The sequence below is a fragment of the Mytilus edulis genome, chromosome 4 (assembly GCF_963676685.1).
Source record: "Mytilus edulis chromosome 4, xbMytEdul2.2, whole genome shotgun sequence".
Taxonomy (NCBI): domain Eukaryota; kingdom Metazoa; phylum Mollusca; class Bivalvia; order Mytilida; family Mytilidae; genus Mytilus; species Mytilus edulis.
The window spans coordinates 38,788,840-38,813,174 of record NC_092347.1 but is presented as its reverse complement, the minus strand read 5'-3'; the positions used below and the strand labels follow the sequence as shown (position 1 = coordinate 38,813,174).

Sequence of the window (24,335 nt, the reverse complement as noted above, 5' to 3'; positions counted from 1 at the left end):
ACCTCAATGAACGCATGCATCATATACATCTAAACATGAAGTTAAATGATAATGGTATCTTTTTCTGTTTTCTAAAGAATCGGCTGTATGAAGTCTACTTCATATGAATAAAGTATATTAGTATCGCAAGAACAAGAGCGCAATTGGACCGATTGAGTCAAATTACAGCGAAGATGCACATAAGTCAAATGACTGAAAAACTTAAGTCGACTCGTTATTGAAGCTATAGCCCTTTAATGGTAATTTCACCAATTACAGCCCATTTATATCTTGTGGCTATTGTTGAAGATGAAGGTGAGCGACACAGGCTCTTTAATGCCTCTTATATTATAGGTTTTATTTTCCACCAGCTGATAAGATAATGTCCAATGAATATTGCCTTGTCATTGCGTTTGGTATGTCAATTAAGTGCTTATATGTTCAGGGTTTTTTTTATGAATCAATATGTGTTATCCATCCATCTTCAATCAGTTAATCATATAATCAATTAGAATAAATGTGTACATTTTAAATTAAAGTTATTTGTCTGCAAGAGCTGTTGGAAATATAGAGAGTCAGCATTATTTTCATATCTAAAAGTGTTTTGCTTTTGTTTTACTGTATGATTCTCAAGACTCAAAAACGAACCATGCATAGTACGCGACCAATACTATGCTTGGATGTGCAATTAAATCAAAGAAATTTTCACAGAATGGGACAGAATGACAATCCTTATTATTTCACAATAGTAAAGGCCCAGTAAATTACACTAAAAGGACACATGATTTCGAAGGAGACAACTATCCAGCCGACACCAAATGACATAATTATATATATAAGCAACTACAGGTTACCGTTATGCTTTCAGCAAAGAGAAAAACCCATACCGAACGAAAATGATTAATTCCCTGGAATCCGTTGCCATGAGATTTGTCATTTAAACAAAGTCCTTGTGTAAACATAAAATCCGAATATCTATTGTTCTACTTGTAATAAGCCAATCACAACGTTTGATTAACGCCTGGCTTTTGAAAATATAAAGAAGTCTATAAAGCTTGGAAGCACTAATAACAATGAGTATCTGTCCAATTGACAATTTTAATAGAAAATAATGAAAATATTGTTTAATTTTGTTAAATTTTATTTCGTATACCATTCAGTGAATTAGATATCCAGAAAACATGTTAAAGTTGCTTGGAGGTTCACTGTACATGTATGTCTGTCCCTTAACTGCGTGTTGTTTAATGTACACTTTGTCGCCTTTTTTAAGATCTAATATCATATTTAGAGTTCCCGTATTATAACCAGTAGAACCAGAATAAATAGCGACTGTCCTTTCCTTATTTTTCCACAGGTAAACTCGAAGCTGTTTATTTTTTTGATTCATTACGGAGCATGAAAATTGGTACACCCCTGGTTCTGGTGCTGTGTATACTCCAGTAATCGGATCATAATCATTATTGACGTTCGTCCAAACTTTGTTAAACTTTACAATCTCACCATATTCCAAAGTTTTTGACGCAGTTAAAGAAGCTGCAAAGGCTGAAAATACTTTGTCATGTTGACTCAAACCTGTAAGAAAAAGTATTGAAAATCTCATATACTTTTTTATGATAGTCATATTTGTGACATGAAAGAATTGAAAACAAGAATGTGTCCATAGTACACGGATGCCCCACTCGCACTATCATTTTCTATGTTCAGTGGACCGTGAAATTGGGGTCAAACTTATAATTTGGAATTATAATTACAAAGATCATATCATAGGGAACATGTGTACTAAGTTTCAAGTTGATGTAACTTTAACTTTATCAAAAACTACCTTGACCAAAAACTTTAACCTGAACTTTGCACTATCATTTTCTATGTTCAGTGGACCATGAAATTGGGGTAAAAACTATAATTTGGCATTAAAATTAGAAAGATCATATCATGGGGAACATGTGTACTAAGTTTCAAGTTGATTGGACTTCAACTTCTTCAAAAACTACCTTGACCAAAAACTTTAACCTGAAGCGAACGGACACACAGACGGACGCACAGACGGACGCACAGACGGACGAACGAACGGAGGCACAGACCAGAAAACATAATGCCCCTCTACTATCGTAGGTGGGGCATAAAAAACCATAGTTAACATTCAAAGGACATGAAGCAAATCATTATTCGGAGAGGTAGGACACCGCTAATCTATTATGAAATTATTTTATTAGAGTTGCACTTATAGATTATATTGAACAAAGAATGTGTCCATAGTTCACAGATGCCCTACTTGCACTATCATTTTCTATGTAAATTGGAATCAAAAATCTAATTTGGCATTTAAATTAGAAAGATCATATCATCATAGGGAACATGTGAACTAAGTTTCAAGTTGACTGGACTTTAACTTCATCAAAAACTACCTTGACCAAAAACTTAAACCTAAAGCGGGATAGACGGACGGACGAAGGGACGCACAGACAAGGAAACATAGTGCCCTTCTACTATCGTAGATGGGGCATAAAAACACAGCCGCACACAATTTAATTGTAAATAAAGCATGTTTATCGGTTTATCCCTATTTTAAAAAAGGTGTACCAAATAAATTAAATTATAGTTACACATTACTTCAGTGTCATCCGATATAACAAAAAAAAATTATGTATATGCAGCCTGTATATGAGTTACCTAGATGGCAATATTAATCTTTAAAATGACCAATCTCACAAAAAACGAAATATTGAGAAGGTAGATAACAATTACCTGTTCCTGTTCCTTTGATTTTCTTGAACATACTATGAAGATCTTCAAAACTTGCGTTTTCTGTGTAACAAAAATGACATGAAAGTTCAAACAAGAATTTAAAGGAAAACACACGAATAAATATTAGAATATCAGGGTATATAATACAAACTATATATGATATCAAACTTTATCATTCTTATTAGTTCTTTTTATGGTATCTAAAATTATCTATAAAACCGAGGAAACAATCAAAACCAAGAGTTCCAATTGTTGAATTTAACTTTATGGACGCGGCCACTATGAGTTGGTTGACCGTTATATAGAATATCTGTTTAACATTTTATGACGGATATATATGTCTCATTTATCGCAACCACAATCAGGCTCGTCTTCTTTCCTAAAATCTGATGTACCAAATTCAATAATACTTATCACCGTGTGTGTACCTGCATGAATCACAGATGAGTGTCATATGTGGAGCGACAGGATTAGCTCATCAACCCGCAGCACTTGAGATCACTGCATTTTTTGGTATGTTTTTTTTTCGACATGACATTGTCAGTTTGTTTCGACTTCTGAGCTCGAATATCCCTTTTGTATCTTTCGCCTCACTTTGTGATCCAATCTGATTAAAAAACACAAAAGACAACAAAGGCTAGAGGTTCCTGACTTGAGTAAGGCGTAAACATTTGCGGGCGGTCGGGTTAAACATGTTTTGTGAGATCTCAACACTCCTCTTTACCCATCCGATGTTGAATTAAAAAAAAAACCAGCAATACGCATAGTAAAACTCGGTTTAAAAGAGGTCCTATTCCGATGTAAGATAAAGTAACAGAAGAAACTCAGCAAAATAACAAAGATGAACATATATTAACAAAGGACTAGCAACCTTTAAGATATATACATACCAAGTTTAAGTGTATACGATCCTGAATCCGCCTTATGACCATAACAACCAATTACTAGTACAACTAAAATCAAACAAATAGTGTCCATTGTTTAGCAACAAAAACAAAAACAAGCAGCACACTTCAAATGTGAGAATACTGGAGAAAAAAAATCAAACATAAAAGGCTTAATTGCATCATTGCGTGTTATAAAATTTGATAATGAAATTTGATAATAAAAGAAATATTATATTTTTATAGATTGTTTTACCCTTCCTGGAATTATAAAAACCCTGTGGGATAATTTCCCGTCATAAGCAAATAGCAATAGCATTTAGGAATAGAAGTTCGTTATGAATATTCCAATCAAATATCTGCCACTGGAAATTAAATAAAAAAAACCATTTACCAAATTAATAAAGAATAACAAAAAAAACACCGAACTCCAAGTTAAGTTCAATAAACTGTTGACACAGAGATATGTCTCGCCTATCGGCATAACTGTAATTTCAGAAAAAAACCCAATCTGATGGACAGAAACATCTATACTACTAAAGGGAGAGACCGATTTGATTTAGACGCAACTCCTTTGAAACCGGAAATGTTTATGATATGACGTTTGGAAATGTAGTGTTTTTTACTTTCTAATTTGTCTTTGAAACAATATTTTTTCCACAGAGAACGCCAACTTTTGAGAAAATATCCAATTTCGGAATCCGTGTCTTATACGCTTCCGTGCATGCTCAGTTGACGAACCGCCGAGAAATTTGAAAACTCAACCTTTGCCCAATCCTGAATTTTACCGCGATTTCGTGGGCATCTTCTTGTTGCTTATTAATTCAGTCCCTGGACCACGATCTAGTGGACAGGGTATGAAAATGGTCGACAAACTGATATGTACAGTTAGTATTGTAATTTTTATACAAATTATCGTTGTTTACTGTAGTAGTTCCTATCAATAAAACTTAGGCCGAAAACTTAACTTAACTTGAAAAAAAAATGTCAATTAATTTAAAAGTACGAACAAAGAAAAAGGAGACATGGTCAAGTGACTTTGAATTAATCAACAATTTTTCAATGTTAAGTTATACCAGGAGGAAAGTTTCATTTTAACACCAATGATAGAACCATGCTATTCCTTGCGGCAGTAATTGCAACTTAACATAACTAAGAGATAACTGGGAGATATATACTCTGCAGGTGCTGCTGGAATGTTGCTACATAGAAATGAAAAGTTCACAATTAGGAAGCTGAAATTGTAAATGCTCTTTTGTTCCGACGTTGGAAAGTTCCGGGCGGAAAGAACTAACTAGCCGAAAAGTTCCGGAGGAACTTATTAACTAGTTACTTTGTCCTTCCTCTGGTTTAAAAGTTACACCGGAACAAAGTGACTAGTTGAAAAGTTCCAAAGGAGTATTTAAACTAGTTAGAAAGTTCCTTTTTTGCCAAATTAGTCAAAACCGGAACTAACAAACTAGCACAAAAGATCCAACGGAACTTATCAACCAGGCAGAAATTTCCATTTGGAGAATTGATGCAAAGTAAAAGATCAACATATTATATTTGAAACTTTCAAAGGGAAACCAAGATACTGATTACAAAAGTCAAAAGGAACTTATCAACTAGCCACAAAGTTCCTCTTTGGCAAATAAGTCAAAACCGGAACTAACAAACTAGCCCAAAATACGTTCCAACGGAACTTACCAACCAGTCACAAAGTTCCATTTGGAGAATTGATGCAAAGACCCACATGAGGAGGGGTTATGCTTCGCGGCTCTCTTGAGGGTAATATGAATACTAAATTTGCATAATAATGCAACTTATTCCGTTTTATGTGAGCTATGAAATACAACTTAAATTTTGCTGGACTGAGGAACTTGTTCTTCCCCCTCCTCAGTACATCAAAATTTAAATACATTTTCATTATTTCTCCATGCCTTTTTTAATATTTGTCCCCAAAGAAACCCCTTTCAATGCGTTGGGTATTCTTGTAAATTAATGATTTGCTCTTATATATATGCTGAAACTCATTCTTTCCCCTCTTTCTACAAAAAGGATGAAGTGCATGGTATATTCGGAACGAGCTACATTGTTCCGGGACTTTTCAATTAGCTACTTTTTTCCGGAACTTTTCGACTGCACTCGGAATAAAACAACTAGTTGGAAAGTTCCATCGGAACGAAATAACTAGTAGAAAAGTTCCGCCGGAACAAAGTAACTGACGGAACATAGTGGCTGTAACAAAATCATCTCTTTTTTGTCGTAATTGTTGGTTTTGAATTAGCTGCGTTCAACATAGTCACCAAATTTTTAATTATTTAGAGAGATAACATTATTTATTTAGCATAAAGAAAAGTTTAAGATACTGCTCACTTCTTTTCTCTGCCTAAGAAGTTCATGTATGAAATCAGCCTCATATGAATAAAGGAAATGGACGACAAGAGGATCTTGTTCCCATGGGAATTTTGATTGTTTTGTTGAAAAACACGTCATACAAACGTACCAAATGTGTTGTCAATTTAGAAATCAAGCATATTGATAATGTCAGTTTCAGAGATTTTTTGTTTCAATCGGGGTGATTTTTTAAAATGTAGGATTTATCCCTCCCCAAGACAAGATACTTGTACCTTGGTCATTCTTTGTTTAATGAAACAAAGGGCTACTTACTAAAATTGTACGCAAGGGTCTATACCAAAAAACACAGGCGTTTGGGTATATGATACAGATTTTTTTGGGGTTTTTTTTGTTGATTAAAATATTGAATTTTCTATATTTACAATACATATCTATTACTTATGTGCATGTCTCACCTTGTTTCGAGTGATTTCAACTACTCAGAGAAAATATTTTATATTAATGCGACTGATTTCTGAGTATCGCAATAATAACTCAAATTCTTTGACATCTTATACAAAAATATTTATATTTATCAAAGTTGTACCTTTATATATCGATACTAGTCTCGATCATCCAGCCGCTTTATTTTTCAAAGTAGAGCGTCTGGATGACAAGTGATATAAAAATGGTAATTTATGACATTCGGAATAGTATCGGCTTTTTTAGCTTGTTGTCAAAGATAATGTCCAAGACGAATAACCAAGAAGTTGGTTATTGACTTCGGAAGAAATGACATTACGATAATATTATTGAAAAGCCCGAGTGTACCGATTGTTGTTTAAAGCTATTTATATATTTTTATGACGACATACAATTTATGGAAAACACCATACAGCATGGCGTACATGGGCATGGACGCGAAGGCAAAACCAGCCGACATGATGTCATCCAACCTTGGTAAGATGTTATAACAACACACACTGTAACATAAATTGCAATGCAACCTGATACACCGAGTAGTTTTAATATATTCTTTCATGCATGTCCGTGCAACGAAAACGAACCGTTTATAATTGCTGGGACCACTCGAACAGTCTTATACGATATAAATACATTTTTACGTGTAGTATCGTTAACTTTATGAATACTTGATGTAAAACTGCTATGACTTCGAAATATCACCTTCATCCGAGATAAGTTTGTTGTATCTATCTAAATAAGGGAGCCTGCATCTTGATATGTGTAAAAAAAAAGGGGGGGGGGGCGGAGAGATACACAATGTTTTACTCATTCAAAGACAAACAATCAAAGTGTTTCTAGAAGATGCCATTTTTTACATAGTACACTAAACGGTCAAAATGATTTATACATTCGATTTTCTGCAAAACAAAAGATAGTTAAACAATATTTTCAGCATCAATGAAAAGAGGTGTCAATGACTGCGACAGCAACCAGTGAACCCATCATCATGATTAAGAGTTTATCATGTAAACTAAAACAACAAGTGAAGATAAAATTACCAAAATCTCAGCATTACACAAATAAAATAATGTGGTATGAATACCAATGAGAAATATCCACCCAAGTTCAAATTATTTGGATGTGAGTGGCCTTCAACAATGAGAAAAATCCATGCATGGTTTGGATAAAGCATACAAACAGGGAATGTGTCAAAGAGACACTGGGCAACCCGACCAAAAGAGCAGTAAACAGCCCAATGGGTCGGGTCTTTAACAAAGCAAGATAATCTTGCACCCTAAAGCGGGATTTAGCTTGCACCAGGACAATAGTTTATAAAATATATTTCTATTATGGGTTTTTTAAACAATTTGTTTTTCATATATATGCTATGCTGGTGACTAAAATTTGATATGATTTTAATATTTACTTTCTTTTGTAGACAAACCAATGATGATTTATGGACACAGATTTTATGTGTAAAATGTGAAGAATTAAAACAAAAATGTAATATTCAGGATTTTGATTGTATCATAAACATGCTTCAATTTTATTAGAACAAGACTCAAACTGAAAGATTAATTTTTTAATTACTGAAGCATCAATCAGTATGAATAAATCACAGTACCAAAAATGTTGGGTATACATTATTTTGACAGCCACCACAAAGCGAAAAAAAAAATACACAGACGTATATTGATTAAATGAAACAAATATCAAGAAACATTGTTGTGAGATATGTTAGGGAAATTAGATTTGTATTAACAAATTAAAAATCATACGAACAATTAAACAGTTAGTTTTTACGGTTGAATTGTATCTCATTTTCATGTCAGGCCCTTTTATAGTTGACTACATTGTATACGGTAGGGAGTTTCTTAATATTGAAGGTCATGCAGTGATCACATTTGCGTATATCCATGTCATTTGAAATCTGCTGGGTTGTTGCCTCGTCACAACATGTATAGCAATGATACCAATTTCCTTATTTTTATAATAAAGGTTCACAGGAGAAGTAATTGTTCTTGCTAAGCTGTCCTTTATTGCATGCTAATACATGATGGAATTTATAAGAGTTGGAGAAGTTAAATACACTTCTGAGTTTTTATGTTTTTTACAAGTTACTATGCCAAAAATCCCATTCCATCTTTTCCATGTGCATGATTCAAACATGCATTCAAAGAGTATTGAGTTTCATGACTGACTGGTTATGTTCTATATTTCTCCATGGAGACGGGCTACATTGGCAAAGTGGTTTTGTGTGAAGGTTGGTTCCTAAAAATTTTCTCCCAAAAGGATCAGGCGATTATTGGTGTAACAGCTAAGAAACATTCAGACTATTCTGTCGTTTGCAGTTTTAAGATCAGTTAATTTTGTAAATGAAAATTGAGTTGGCTCGTTGTGTGATCACGCTAAACTGCCAGTTATACTTGTTTTAAGGGAGTTTTCTACATATAAAATTGAGAATGGAAATGGGGAATGTGTCAAAGAGACAACAACCCGACCAAATAAAAAACAACAGCAGAGGGTCACCAACAGGTCTTCAATGTAGCGAGAAATTCCCGCACCCGGAGGCGTCCTTCAGCTGGCCCCTAAACAAATATATACTAGAAAAAATGGATAAAAAAAATAAAGAATAAACTAACGGTGACAATATACTGATGGTTGGTTGCTTAACGTCCAGTGACAAATATTTCATGCATGTTTAGGACGATGTGATGCAATACAAAGAATAGAAAATAGTGGTATTTTATAGTATGAAGATAAGAGAATAAAGTGGACAGATATGCAATAATATAAGAATAGTTTGATCTTGGGTTGCCTTTTCATCGTCTTGTGGTAAATAATGGTAATGTTCAGGACGAATAGAAATTAACAATAATTATAAAAAGGAGGTCCTAATTTATAGCCCGTTCGGGAAGGTTGGAGAAATTATGACTCACTAAAAAATAAAGGCAATAATAATATTCTATAGAAGCAGAAATATAGATTAAAGCCGTATAACGATCCACCTACGGACACATTTTTAAGCGTGCAGAGAGCGTGGTATCCTCTATACACGAACAGTGGCGGATCCAGAACTTGTTATTAGGGAGGGAACCTAGTCTCACTCATGCTACAGAGTTTCCCTACATAAGCAACCACATTTTTCCTACGAAAAAAATGGGGGTGGGGTGGATCCGCCTATGACGAGTGCTGAAGTATTTACATAGGGCCGTAACTAAACCTCAGAATAAAAAGAGGCAGGCGTTTGGGTGTCGCTGTCTGCGGTACTCAGGTATTAAACGGGGCAATCACGGCTGACACAACCGGCCGATAACTAGAAAAGTAGTTAATGATCAAGTCTTGGATAAAAACCATGACACAAAAAAGAGTAAAACTTATATAAAATACTTTTTATCAAAGATGAAAATATCCGAAATTTGAATATAAAGTACGGCCAATTAAAGCTTAATTTTGACTCTAGATCTGTATTATATGTTAAACTTTATACATCACTCAGTTTCAGACAAGAACTCTGAGAACAGGAATACGTGTGAAATTGTTTGTGAGCAGTTTTATTTATTTTACTTCACGTTGATATTAAAATTTCCCATTCAGCAAGTTGGCCAACACAGAGTGAGCTACAGGAATGTCATGTACATTTACTACTACACTGTTGACTGTTGCTTTTTTTATTTAAATTATATTGGGGATAACGGAAAATCTATTTATAGATATGTTCTATATTTAATTATTTGTTACGCCCCCTATAAATTTTTGACCAGTCTGGTTAATCACCCCAGACGCTATATTTAAATATGCGTCTGGGTAATCGAGACTAATATCGATACTAGTTGTTATATAAAGGTACACGTGTTTAAGCTATTTATAGAAAGGTCTGTTTGATTGGATATATAAAGTATGCGGGTAGAATTTCGTGCACGGGTGGTTTGATAGTAGTTCAAGTCATTCAAGTCATTGCAGTCAAGTGCTCTAGATGCTTTTTTCGCATTCTTACAATTAGTACATTCAACCTAGTATGGAAAATTCTGAAAGTGAAAAGACTATTCCTAATACCAAAGTTTAACAACCCTACAAGTTGCGGACAAAGATATGAATGATAAGTATTATTTTGATTTTGTTGTCAATGTATTAATGATAAAAGTTATTTAGTTAAAACTTTGATAAATATAAATATTTTTGTATAAGATGTCAAAGAATTTGAGTTATTATTGCGATACTCAGAAATCAGTCGCATTAATATAAAATATTTTCTCTGAGTAGTTGAAATCACTCGAAACAATAAATCTGCTATTGATAATACATAATTTATATCACAAGCTATTTGTTGCTGATCTTTTGGTAAATGATTGTATTGAAGAAGTGAAGACCAGACCTCTTGTTATAAATCTGTTTTAAAACAATTTCGAAACACTCTTTGCATTTTGTCGGTGCACGCTTTTAGCGGGGTCACCGGCAGAGTAATTTCTATATCGCCTGTCATAGGTAATATAACCAGAGTTAATGACTAGACATTTGTATAGATTGATTGAGTCACGTTTTTCATGGGACTATAGTTTTATCTTGAGTGACCAAGAGGTCATAGGTGAATTGAGTATACAATGCAATATATACAATACAATATTTTATTTTTCCAAATTAAAGGGCCCATAAAGCGCATAACATTTAGGGACGACATCAAAAGTTCAATGAAGGATAAAAAAAATTAATTCATATAGTTTTTTCACTGACCCCCTACCCCAATATTAACTTAATTTGAGAAAAATTGATTGACCAATAAGGATATATGTAAAATTGATGTCAATTTATACAAAACTTGCAGCATTTGACCCCCTACCCCAAACTATTTGAATTAAGTTTTTTTTTATCCTTCATTGATTTTTTTATGTCATCCCTTACTACAATGCATTGTTGGCTACTACTAGTTTACTAGTTAAAACCACTTGAAAACACGTGGAATTAGTGGTAAAACTGTCTACTAATAAAGTGTATGGGATCCTCATATGATAATACATGTTTTTGTTCCGCGAATATGTTTAATGTATATATAACATAATCTTCAATTGGCATGCTCAGATTAAAAACAGTTTTGTTTACTGGTTTCACTATTCGACTTTCTTTTTTGCCTTGTAAAAGTAGTTAAACAGTTTTTTCCCATTGTTCACGGCCGACACTCGGCTAACCGAGAGTTGGTCGGTTAATCTACATTTAGTATGGGGCTATATCGGAGGTTGGTCTGTTAATCGGGTTGGATAAAGTCTGTTAATCAGGTGTTATCGAGAAAATCATTGAAAGTTCAGCATGTTTCATTGTATAACTTTTTAAATATATGTTTATCATAAAAAATATTCATGTCTAACAAAACAATTCAATGTACTGAATCCAGTGGTGTAATTATTATTTTTCTAGCTTCGATGCAAGATCTATAAAATGAAAAGGCGGGTTACTCATCAATAAATTTATACACATTTTACACACACAAAATGTACACAAAATGACACGTTGGTTGAGTTTACTTGCATACAATATTTTGAACATCGAAAAAAGACCGGCATTATGTTTGTTAACCATATTGATATCATTGTGTGAAAAATCTACACGAAAATCTGTATTTTGGTGACATAAATCAATATTTTTTAAAAACCTGATCTGTTAATGGGTCGCATGTATAAAACCCGGTCTGTTAAGAGTTATGAATGGTAATAAAAGTATAATTTTATTGCAATATGGGGTGTCATCGGAACAAATGGGTAGGCTCAAGACGAGCGGCTAAAATATACGGAAACCAAACATGAGCAATGAAACATAAAACATACGGAAACAACACATGCATGAACAATGAACAAATTAGACAATGGAAATTGGAAATTGATAAAAATGGTTTCAAAAAGTGTAATATGAAAGTCATATTGATTTCATCTAAGAATGGTCGCATATATCATGTGGATTCTGTTTAATTGTCATGAATGACACCAATTTGTCATCTACATTGGTAACCAGTATATAAATCAGAGATAAACATCGTAATGTAACTAAACATCAGTAAGTAAAATATATCGGGATGCTAAAATATAAAGAATAGAGAAAGTAAAATGAGTAAGATAAATAAAATGTAGAGAAAAGTGACATAACAATTTAAAGAATACAGAAATAAACAACACCCCCAATCCAGACCCTCATGGTATACACGATAATCTGGATGGAGACGCAGAATATAGAATAATAGATAAGTACAGTAGAGAGTGATGCATTGCTAAAAAAAGAGAGAAACAAATATAATTGTTTAAGAATACTATAGTGTTATTAACTGGCTGTTTCTGTATTAGCACTGGTATATCCAGTTCATAACACTTTTATTAAATGATTATTATAGTATTAATGAATGGGTGTTCTTATAATGGCCCTGTTATATGTCCAAGGTCTGTAATAATGGTCCAGGAAGTCTGTTATGGCCCGAGGCAACGTCGAGGCCATTATTACTGACCTAGGACATATAACAGGGCCATTATAAAAACACCCATTTCTTAATACATTTATTAACCAACTGAACAAAAGTGTATGTGTTACTGCCAACTTGATGTACTCTACTCTTTTAATGACAGTTTAGTTTGGAAAAAACATGTTTGTACTTCATCATCATAAAGCTTATAATATACCAAATATCCAAGATATTGAGTTGACAGAAGTTATGTGTTGAAAAACAGGATGAACAGTGATCCCTATATTTGAAAATCGGCGGCCATGTTAAATTTATTATATTTGATATTTACACTGTTTTTCTGTAATGGCCCTGTATTAATGCCCAGTTTCTCTGTATTAAGCCCAGTTAGGGTTTATAATAAACAGTCATTTTTGGCAATAATGTACTTAGTTGGTTAATAAAAGAAAATTAAAAACCGTTATCAATTCGGCTTTTTTCCGCTTTTTTCTGTATTGGCCCTGTTTAAAAAAAACAAAAACGTAATCAATACAGGGCCAATAAAGTTTGTTTCATGCTTTTTTCTGTATTGGCCCTGTTTTTTTTCGTATTGGCCCTATTCGAACAGCAATATTAAATCTAGAAGTTTACATGCAGTTCCCCTCTGCACTTATGTAGAAAGTAACTAAACGGAATAAAGTGATTTAAACCTTAAGATAACCAAATGTAGCTGCATTCGCTCCTTTCCATTTACCTCTTTAGAATGATTTGTAAACGACAAATGATTAAGTAATAGAAGAAAAGAACCAATTGGATGATGCTGACGAATTATTTAGGTTTAACGTCCAGTGACAAATATCATGTGCATATGAGAACGACAACATGTTTTACGGCACCGCGGATAAATTATCACGTTGTGATTGGTTTAACGCCGTCAAGTGGTGGCCCCTATGAAACCGTAGGGGTTAGTAAATTTCATAGGGGGTTCATAACGCGTTAATGGTGACGTCATATATTAATGTTGTTGTGTTTCATTGTTTATTTTTCAACAAAACGCAGCAGAAAAAGTCTAGCGTGCGATAAATTCGTTATACGGTTAACTACTGACCCCCTATGAATTCATAGAGGGTGAATAAAATCCATAGGGGACTCGACCTCCGGCCTCAACCCCTATGGATTTTTCTAACCCTCTATGGATCCGTAGGGGGACAGTAGCGAACCATATAACTTATAATATGTACCCTGTGTCGTATTAGAAAGACACATTCAGTCGGATTTTAAAACTTGCTACTTTGAACAGACACAAAAATTAAGGCTGATTGAAAATGTTAATAATAAATTCATGCATATTCCAGCGGCCAATCCATATCACGTTATATTGAAGTGACACACCCTTCAATAAAATGCAAAGACAATCAAAATAAAAATGCTTTTACTAGAAGGATACTGTTGCACCGTATTGTCATTTTTTTTTACTCGAGAAGATCTCATTTTTAACTTTTTCAATGGGAAAATATAAAGGTAGCAAAACTATTGTCGTGGCTAAATAACTCTTAACTGACACAATTTCAATTGTCCAACCCATTAACAGACTTTATTCCCATACTTTTCACTAAAACGTGGTATTATTCACGTTATATAACAATTATGAAATATTTACTAATGTCAATTTATTTTTAAGAACCAAAGTACTATTTTGTGTCCTTTAAATGATATCTAAAATTGTTTGTTTCGCCTTTTATTAAAAAAATTGCTATGCGTATAAGCATAAATACTACATACTTGCGCGACGCCTTTTAGTTTTACTGAAAACTGCACAGACTATGAAATGTTTTTACAGGTGGACAATGTTCTATGATAGATATCATTTTGTCAGACACTTTTCTTTTTTTGATTTGGTTCTTATAATATGCCAAAAATCTGTATATTTAATAGAGTTTAACATTAAATTGTGCGTTTTACTCTTAACAGACGTATAACCAACCCGATTAACAGACCAATCGCCCATATAGCCGCATACTCAATATAGATTAACCGACCAGTCTCTCGGTTAGCCGAGTGTCGGCCGTGTTGTTATGCATTGTACATGTGCATTAATTTCACGGTGTGAAACAATAAAATTTGATATGCAGTGACCACTGTCCAGTATGACACATGTTTGAGCTGACTTAAACCTGTATATTGACATTTCAAAAACATTTCTACCTCGAAAAACACTAAGAATTGGCACAGAAACACTACTATCTTAACTGATGTGTAAACTTTTTATTATATGACTTGGAACTTTTATCGGTCGGCTGCTGTCCTATTGACTTATGTGCAATATTTTCAATCATATCAATCCTCTGGATTATAGTGGGTGCAATATTGCCCACTACGTGTTCCAAAACGTGCTTTGTATCCAGAAACAAAAGATGAGGTATGAGTACCAAATGCGATATCTTTTCATCCAAGACACGCATACCTGCCAAGTTTTCCAAATACCCATGGGGGTTTTACGTGCAAAATGGCTCCCATAGTTCCACAAAACCTTCAAATACATGTTGATGTTGTTTTTTGGCTTCTTAATACTTATACAAGCCTATAGCCATTGTCAAATTAATTGTTTTGTTTGAAATTGTGGACAAATTTGCTCTTTCAAAATTTCCATTTTGGAGCCTCCATGGGGGAAATCCCCAACAAATAGTGACAGTTGGCAGGTATGGACACAATCTATTAAACTTCGACAAAAGGAAGCAATCATTGGTTTAACGGTGAAAAGTTAACTATAAATAAAAGTAATATAATAGGTTTAGATCCAACGCCACAATTTTCGAAAAACATGTCAAAGTTCACGTCCTTGTCGCGCATACACATGTATAACATCATTATATATAAATTATTTCATTATTTCATTAAGGTTGGAAAATGTCCGAGTCCGTTAAAAATCATCATATCCGTCAGAAAGAAAGAAAAAAAAGGAACTTTTGAAATACTTAAAAAAAAATGAAACTACAACTGATTGCGTCTTTCCTTCAGAACAAAGGAAACACTTTGAGATAGAGTCCAAAATACTGAAATATGTCAAATCAATGCTTATAGATTTTGTTAGGGACGACATAAAAAAATCAAAGAAGGATAAAAAACTTTATTTAATTAGTTTGGGGTGGGGTCAAAATTACTGCAATTTGTGTTTAATTGACATCGATTTTATATATATTCGTATTGGTCAATAATTTTTTCCCAAATTAAGTTAAAAAAGGGGGGAAAAACTATATGAATAAAGTTTTTTTTTATCCTAAAATTTAACCTTTGATGTCATCCCTTAAAGGGGCACTAGCTACGAGATATATAAAAAATCTAAAGTTTGATTTTTTTTCTGTTCAATCAATAATGATAGTGAAATAGTGAAATAACAATTCGCTTTTTGCAGCCAAAAAGGTTCAATTTTGTCAAATTACGCTAAGAAACATTAATAATTAGTAATTCACTTGCAAGTGAATGAGTCGACCTCTTTAAATCAGCATTCATGCGAACTTCAATTTAACCCCTAGCTAGAGATTGACAACGCATGCATTGTACGTGTACTGGTTACTTAAAGAAAAAGAATGTCAACAATGAAAGTGAAACTACGGTAAATCATTTGATTTCTAGTTCGATGCACATAAAATCATTCTTATACGGTTAAAAACAATGATTTTTAATCTATAAAATAAAATCAAACAGACCTATAAAAATCCAATTGCACGTGTTCATATCTTTATTTATGTTTACATCGCTTATATGGTCATCTGAGGTCAAATCGATAGGTAATTAGATGGCGTTTGGACTAAAATACACACGAAACGAACCTATATATTATCTACCCCATGCTCTGTAAACTGTTTATTTTAGTGGACTTTTGATAGTTTCACTCACTTAGGATAAATGTTTTACATTGTTATAAATCAAATATGAGAATTAAGAGTCAAATCGGTGACCATGAATTTGACAGCTAGTACCCCTTTAACATTGTCAGATAAGAATAAAAAAAAATGTCTTTTGCAGTTTGTGATACGATTGCCAGTGGGACAACTATCCACCTACAGTTCAAAGTAAGTGGATGTTTATTGTAAGTAATGACAAGCAACCGCTATGCCTTCAACCATGAGAAGAACCCATACCGTATAATCGGCTATAAAGGACAAGGCACGATAAGGTCTGTTTTGCCCCCCCCCCCCCCCCCCCCATATTTTCTTATTTTTAAAATTCTGTTTTGAAAAGTTATGTTAAAACATTCCCTGAGGTTTGAAGTTTATTTGGATGAACTTCAAAACCACTAATTTTCGAAACTGGATGAGGAGAGGGGTGTTAATTTTCTGTTATTATTCAAATATTGTAATAATTATTATTATTCGTTTTGCAGGTGATTTTACAACATTTTTATTTTTTTTAGTGCCTGCGCCAACGTGACCCAGGATTTATTTTATTACAATGTCATGCGAACTGTTTCTGCTGTCTAAATCGCCAAATATTTTTCCGAGTCACGTAGGCGCACGATATTAAATTTTAAGAAACAAGGGCCAAAAATCGTAATTTGTCCTTTTGGCGTTTTTGGTGCCCTTTTATCCCCCTCACCTCACCCATTTTCTGAAATTAATGGTTTTGAAGTTCATCCAAACAAACTTCAAACCTAAGGGAATATTTTAACGTGATAAGTAGCTTTCCAAAACAAAATTTATAAAACGAGAAAAAAAGGGAAAAAAGGGGGGGGGGGCAAAAAACGGGCCTTATCGTACCTTGTCCTTTCCTTGGATTATACGTTCAACTTGTTGTTTCTTAAAAACAAATTAAAAAATAATACTTTTCTTCGATTTGAATTACAAGAAACATTATCCTATATTTTTTTTAAACTGGGAAATGTTTATGTCCCCAACAGATATTTGACACACTCTAAGGATCCTTTTAATAGTTTTTTAAACTATATCTATACGAAAGTTGACGTCCTCGTGAATATTATCACCGACTGTTATAAACGGCTAGCTTTACACTAGTTAGTTTGTATTATGAGTAATTGTGTTCTTCAATTTTGTTTCGTTGCTTTCTTGTGACGGAATACCCAAGATCTCCGTGTCATCATCAATCATATTGATGGCTATATATCGGCTTATTCAAACACTCGTTTCTTTGCACATATCATATACAACACTGTACGATAATCTGAGCATGTAAATAACACTTTATATCACGAATTATAAATGTGTTACAAAAAAAGTGAAAAACTAAGCAAAATTGTGATTCCCGCAATGCATGAAAAAATGAGTTACATCTCAGTAAATAACACGTGTTCTCTGTTGGATGTAAACATGTAGTAGTCCATCTTGCATTTTTACTCATTTATTGGATTGATTAAAAACCAAGGTAACAAGAATGTGTCCCCAGTACACGAATGCCCAACTCGCACTATCATTTTCTATGTTCAGTGGACCGTGAAATTGGGGTAAACCCTCTAATTTGGCATTAAAATTAAAAAGATCATATCATAGGGAACATGTATACTAAGTTTGTAGTCGATTGGACTTCAACTTCATCAAAAACTACCTTGACCAAAAACTTAAACCTGAAGCGGGACAGACGGACGGACGAACGGACGCACAGACCAGAAAACATAATGTCCCTCTACTATCGTAGGTGGGGCATAAAAATAAATTGCGTCACCCGTAAATAAACAATTACATGACGTGCGAGGACATAAGTATGCTAATTTATGCATATCCATATAAGGTAGTGTTCCCGACCTGTTAAAGAAACATTAAATAATAATTCAAATGCACGAGAAAGGGTCAGTGGTCAAGGGGAGATAATTTTGCTAGTAAAAAGTCTCATCTATAATTGTGTATTCGGATGCTACCAGTTCTGCTTATTGACCTTATTCTTGTCTATAAAATAATCAGATTTTTCAATAAAATCTGGACTGGTAGAGGGACAGGATTAAGTTTAACATGGAGAGAATATAATGTATAGACACTTTACAAGGTCAGTTATCCATACGGGAAAGTCTTAATGTGGTTTACCGTATACGGACAGTCAGAATTGTGTGGCCTGGGTATAGCGGAGTCAGGTAGTGGTAAAACGCAATTACATAGTTTGGCGATGTCAATGTTTTCTAGTTGTGTAAATAATTATATTTAGGTTTATGACCCCTTCTCATTTGCCTGTTGCCATTTTTGAACGAACTTTTCAAACTCCAAAACTACAGATATAATGAAAAATAGAAATAGGCTATGTTGTACATATATGAGGCCCCTCATGGGGGGGGGGGGGGGGGACCTAGTAATCACATAATCACCATTTTTTTGCCAATATAATCACATAATCATTAAATATTTGCTTATCTTTAGTAATCAAATAATCATAAACTAAAAATACAGTCCTAGGTAATCAAATAATCATGAAATATTTGGCTTAATAATCAAATAATCATTAAAAAAACGGCCATGTAATCACATAATCAAAAACCCCATGAGGGCCCTCATATATATCAAGGGGAAACTTGATGCAAAGCATTATTATTTACTGTTTCATTGGATTTAATAGAAAAAGAGTACTTTGTGGCGAATAAACCAAGATTTTTTATAGAAAATCCACAGCCTTAATGCAGACATTTTTGTTATAAAATTTGAAACATAGATTACTCTCACTTTTCTATGATGTGCTAGTGTTTATTTTTTTACAAAAAGTTCTAATCAACCTGTAAATTCCGAAATACATCGTGCTGAGGCACTAAAGTCGAGCGCACCCTAAAAGGTGTACTTGATTTGGTCCATATTTTAATTTGTTTTAGGGTGCTATAAACAGTTTCGTATAAAAAACTAGTAATTCCCCAACTAAAAATAGACATGGAGGGAAGTCCCTTTTTATCAACATAATTGGTGAAAAAGTATCATGTTTTTTGTATTTGGTTGTAAAGATATGTTAATTAACTTCAATTAAAACAGGTTGAATGATTAAAATAATTTAAAAAATTAGATTAAATATTCATGTTTTGAGGGGAGACAACACTGTAAACAGTCTGTTTTTTTGGCAGTGAAAATTCAAAACTTATTTGCAGCCACTGTAGCTCTTTTCGGAAGCATGAATTTTTTGAAAGACCAGGTAAAAATCTATGAAATTCATACAACTTTGATTATGTATAATGTGCAGGTATCATGTCTTCAGGGGTGTGCACATGACCTGATTTCAGGTTTTTTAAGCTTAAATTATATAGGCAATGTTTTTCCCAGTTTCTCTGGATAAGACTTTTTTATACTATTAAAAGTATACTTTTTTTATTCCATTATAAACTAGAGAACATTCTGATTCCAGTGATATCTAGTTTTATACAGGTATCTTTATTAATCAGTCCACCACTAAGGGTCACTTTTACATGGTCCCTCAAAATATGACGTCATAGAAAAAAACTGTTGATTGCACCCTTAACCAACGAGTTAACTTCATAAAAAAAAACTTGATTTAATGAAATCAATGCTAGCACTGCATGCAATAATCCTATATCTATCAGTCCATCAAATTGTCAAATATGAGAGTACAAGGATAAAGGCTGTGGATTTTAGCATTGAATCAACATAAGGGTGCATAATCCTTAAGTTGATATACAATACAATACAATATTTTTGTTTTCCAAATTAAAGGGCCCCATTAAGAGCATAACATTAATTACAACATGACATAAAACATTACAGAGTGATTAAAGAAACATAAAATAATAATTCAAATGCATGATGAAAGGATCAGTGTCAAGGGGAGATAATTTTGATATCTATTAGACTATTTAAGTTTACTAATTTTCTGATTTTCTTAGTTGCAGGCCTTTATCGAGGTATGCACATAAAGTAGATAAAAATTTGCTATCTTCATTAATCATGATCCATGAAAAAGATCTTTTTTATTAATTATCTAAACTGGGGTATTTTTTGATATAATCAGTCATATCTCTTCAGAGGTTATTGTAAAGAGGGCATTCCAGAAGAAAGTGCATTTCATTTTCAATACAATTTGAATTAGGGAGCTACCATTTCATTTTTATGGGGGGGGGGGGGCTAGATGAAAAATTTTGTCCTGCATTTTTTTTTTAATTGTAATCTCTGTCCTGCATTTTTATTTTTCACTATTCGGTCCTGACTTTTTTTTTATTAGTTTATTCTGACTTTTTTTACCTAAATTGTCATCCTGCCTTTTTTTTTTGCAAAGTGTCTCATCCTGCCTTTTTTTTTACTCAAAACTCCTGTCCTGCCTATTTTATTCAAATTTCATCCTAGCCCCCCCCCCCCCCCCCCCCCCCCCCCCCCCCCCCCCCCCATTAAAATCAAATGGTAGCTCCCTTACAATATAAACATCCTCTCATGTCGAGGTAATATTCATTTTTGTTACCAAATGTTTTAGATATTGAATGGATACCTAGAGATAAATTTTTTGAAGCAGATGCTATAAGCAAGGATTTTGATTTTGACTATGGGGGCGTCAGTGTTGAGTTTTTTGAATTTATAGACTCAGTGGCGGATCCAGGGGGAGGGTTCCGGGGGAGGGTTGGAAACCCCCTTTTTTGGGCGATCAATGCATTTGAATGGGGATATATAGTTGGAACCACACCTTTTTAAAATGGCTGGATCTGCCCCTGAGATTATATGCATGGACCTCATTCAGTTGATAGATGTGCTAACAGTAATAACAAGAACATTGAATTATTCAATTCTAGATGATACATACAAGGTTCATCAGGTGTAATTGCTTTTTTCTTTGACTGGAAGGAGGACAACAATTGGTTGCCCCTATAATTTAGTATGTATAGTTATTAAACATTATATTGTGCCATTTTGGAATTTGTTAAATCAGAATAATTTGTTACGTCAACCTTATGTGGCCGATATGCTTGAATTCAATGATACTAGAGACATTTATGTTCATGGTTCTTATAAGAAAGCCTTGGTTCAGATGATTTTAAAGGCACTGTACTAGCTTCACATACACATTGTGACCTAGTATTGATATAATTTTAAAATTGGATTTTGAATAATGATAAAAATGCATTACAAACAATCTTCTTTATTTTGTGTAGTTGGTTATGGTTTAGGTATTTCCTACTCAACATTATTGTTTAGTATAACATTATAGATATGCCGCTTGGCTAGTGTAACGATTAAGATATGCGGCTTGACTAGAGTAAAGATTAAGAATTAGATATGATGCTTGGCTAGAATAACAATAGAGAATTGGCGCTTGGCTAGCTAGAGTAACGCTTCAGATATGCCGCTTGGCTAGAGTAACGATTAAGATATGCCGCTTAGCCAGAATAACAATACAGATTGCCGCTTTTCTTAAATAACAATACAGATATGCCGCATGGCTTAAATAACAATACAGATTGTCGCTTGGCTAGAATAACAATACAGATTGTCGCTTGGCTAGAATTACAATACAGATTGCCGCTTGGCTTAAATAACAATACAGATTGCCGCTTGGCTTAAATAACAATACAGATTGCTGCTTGGCTAGAATAACAATAGAGATTGGTGCTTTGCTTAAATACAATTAGATACAATTGTTACCCATTTTTTAGAATTTATCCTTGAATTACATAATGGAAGGGCAGACAGGAAAATTACTCAACTAAAAGATTGATATGTTCTTCATACGCGGTAATTTTTTTTTTTTAAATCGGAGGTTATGCATTTTCAACATCAAACCTGGTAGATACCCATGTTGTCGACTTGATATCTAATTGCTCTGCTTATTAGGGACATCAAAAGTTCAATGAAGGATAAAAAAAAACCTTAATTCATATTGTTTTTTAACTGACCCCCTCACCCACCTCTTAACTTAATTTGGGAAAAATTGATTGACTCATATGGATATATGTAAAAATCAATGTCGGATAACCAAATCTTGCAGCAGTTCAACCCCCCCACCCCCAAACTATTTGAATTAAGTTTTTTTTTTATCTTTTGATGTCGTCCCTTAATAACTATGTAATAGATAAATTGAAAACTTATGCAAATGGTGTTTTTGAAATAAAACACTTCGTAATCGAGAAGAAAATTGTCACTTTATTTGTTTCTATTAACTTTCAAAAATTTTGTTACTATAGTAAACATTACAGTAAGCATTTGTCGCCTTCTCTAACGAACAGCTTTTGTTCTATTTGAATCGGGTTTCCACCTTTAAAGGTCAATGTAATGTATCTGAATGCTACATATCGCTTGTCTATAATATGCCATAAATTCATAAGATACACTTTGCACTAAAGTACTAATAAAGCTGGTTTATTTTGGATACAGGTTCTTAATATACGGCTAAATTATTTTATAATTATGGTTTCAAAGCTTGGTGCAGAGGTGCTGTAAACATGGCAGATGGAGATCCGAATCTGCTAAAGATGGATATGTGAAGGAAAATATTATTACCGGCTCAATTATTTGTATCTCATTTAGGGATTTAATTACAATAAATTGATCATACATTTGCCGACCTTTGTTTTTTCGAAAATGCACTTGACTTTTGCAAGTGGCTACTCCCATGTGAGAGTTTTGTATTTATATCATGTATATATTGATAAATGTTTAATGTTTGGTTGAGGTTACGAATAAGAACATAAATGTGAAGATTTTTCTGAAATCTCGATAATTAATCTGGATTTTTGTCCATTAGAAAAAATCTCAATATAAACAAATGCATGCAGTAATTTCTGAATTTTACAGTAGTTTTGTTAACCAATCTCAATGGGGTTTAATTCAAAGTCTGGAATTCTTTGGTACGGTTTTTAAATCTGTTCACATTGATATCCAAATGGTCCAAAATTGAACTGTTTAATTTCATAAAAAATTGTATAACTGGGGTTTTGTGATGTGCCGAATCTCAACACTTATTTAGATTTATAGTTTTTTTTTTACAGTTTTCAAACTGTTCTCCATCAGGGGCCAAAATTCAACAAGGATTGGATATGCTTTTTTTTTATAAGCTGAATCTAACAATGTATCTATAGCTAGATTTCGGATTTTATGCCCGCTGTCATGTAGTTCACATTGAAGTCCAAGGGGTCCAAAAAATAATAATCTCATGGTTCCTTGATATGCTTAACCTAACCATGCATTTAAATTTTGGATATTGGACCACATAGAATGGGTCTCACGGAAATATATTTGTATTTCAAATGTATCAATTTATAGAACATATCTCATTTAAAGCCTTCTCTAATGAGAAAGGTATATATGCCCGATATACTTACTAAAGGTGTGATGAGATGATTGGAGCTGTTAATTTTCTCCTTGATAATATTTATGTACGTTTCTGTAACAAAGTTTATTGACAGATCTAGGTATTCCTAGGGGCACTTATTGCATCCCTTTAATAGAAGACTTGTTTTGAAACAAAGTTTATGACCAAACTCCATAGAGACCCTTTTCTCTTGACTGTTCATGACGTTTTCACACTAAATCCATTGGATGTGGGATGTGCACGGATTGATAATTTAATCTTAGTTGCATGATTATTTTATTAGTTGTTTTGGGCTT

At 33.5% G+C, this 24,335-nt stretch overlaps 2 protein-coding genes and 1 long non-coding RNA gene across 3 annotated transcripts in view; 1 reads left to right on the top strand and 2 right to left on the bottom strand.

Moving 5' to 3' along the window:
* LOC139521850 (hephaestin-like) overlaps nucleotides 1-24,335 on the bottom strand; it is a 331,235-nt gene that overhangs the window by 104,798 nt on the left and 202,102 nt on the right. The gene's annotated exons all lie outside the window — the stretch shown is intronic.
* Nucleotides 1,100-3,753, bottom strand: LOC139518434 (complement C1q tumor necrosis factor-related protein 6-like). Its single transcript, XM_071309974.1, has 3 exons — nucleotides 3,615-3,753; nucleotides 2,725-2,784; nucleotides 1,100-1,551 (listed from the first exon to the last, which is right to left on the bottom strand). The coding sequence occupies exons 1-3, from the start codon at nucleotides 3,700-3,702 to the stop codon at nucleotides 1,136-1,138; spliced, it is 564 nt and encodes a 187-aa protein (XP_071166075.1). The 5' UTR covers nucleotides 3,703-3,753; the 3' UTR covers nucleotides 1,100-1,135.
* On the top strand, nucleotides 6,554-7,906 carry LOC139518433 (uncharacterized). The gene is made up of 2 exons (XR_011663343.1): nucleotides 6,554-6,887; nucleotides 7,831-7,906. It is a non-coding gene; the product is annotated as an uncharacterized lncRNA (long non-coding RNA).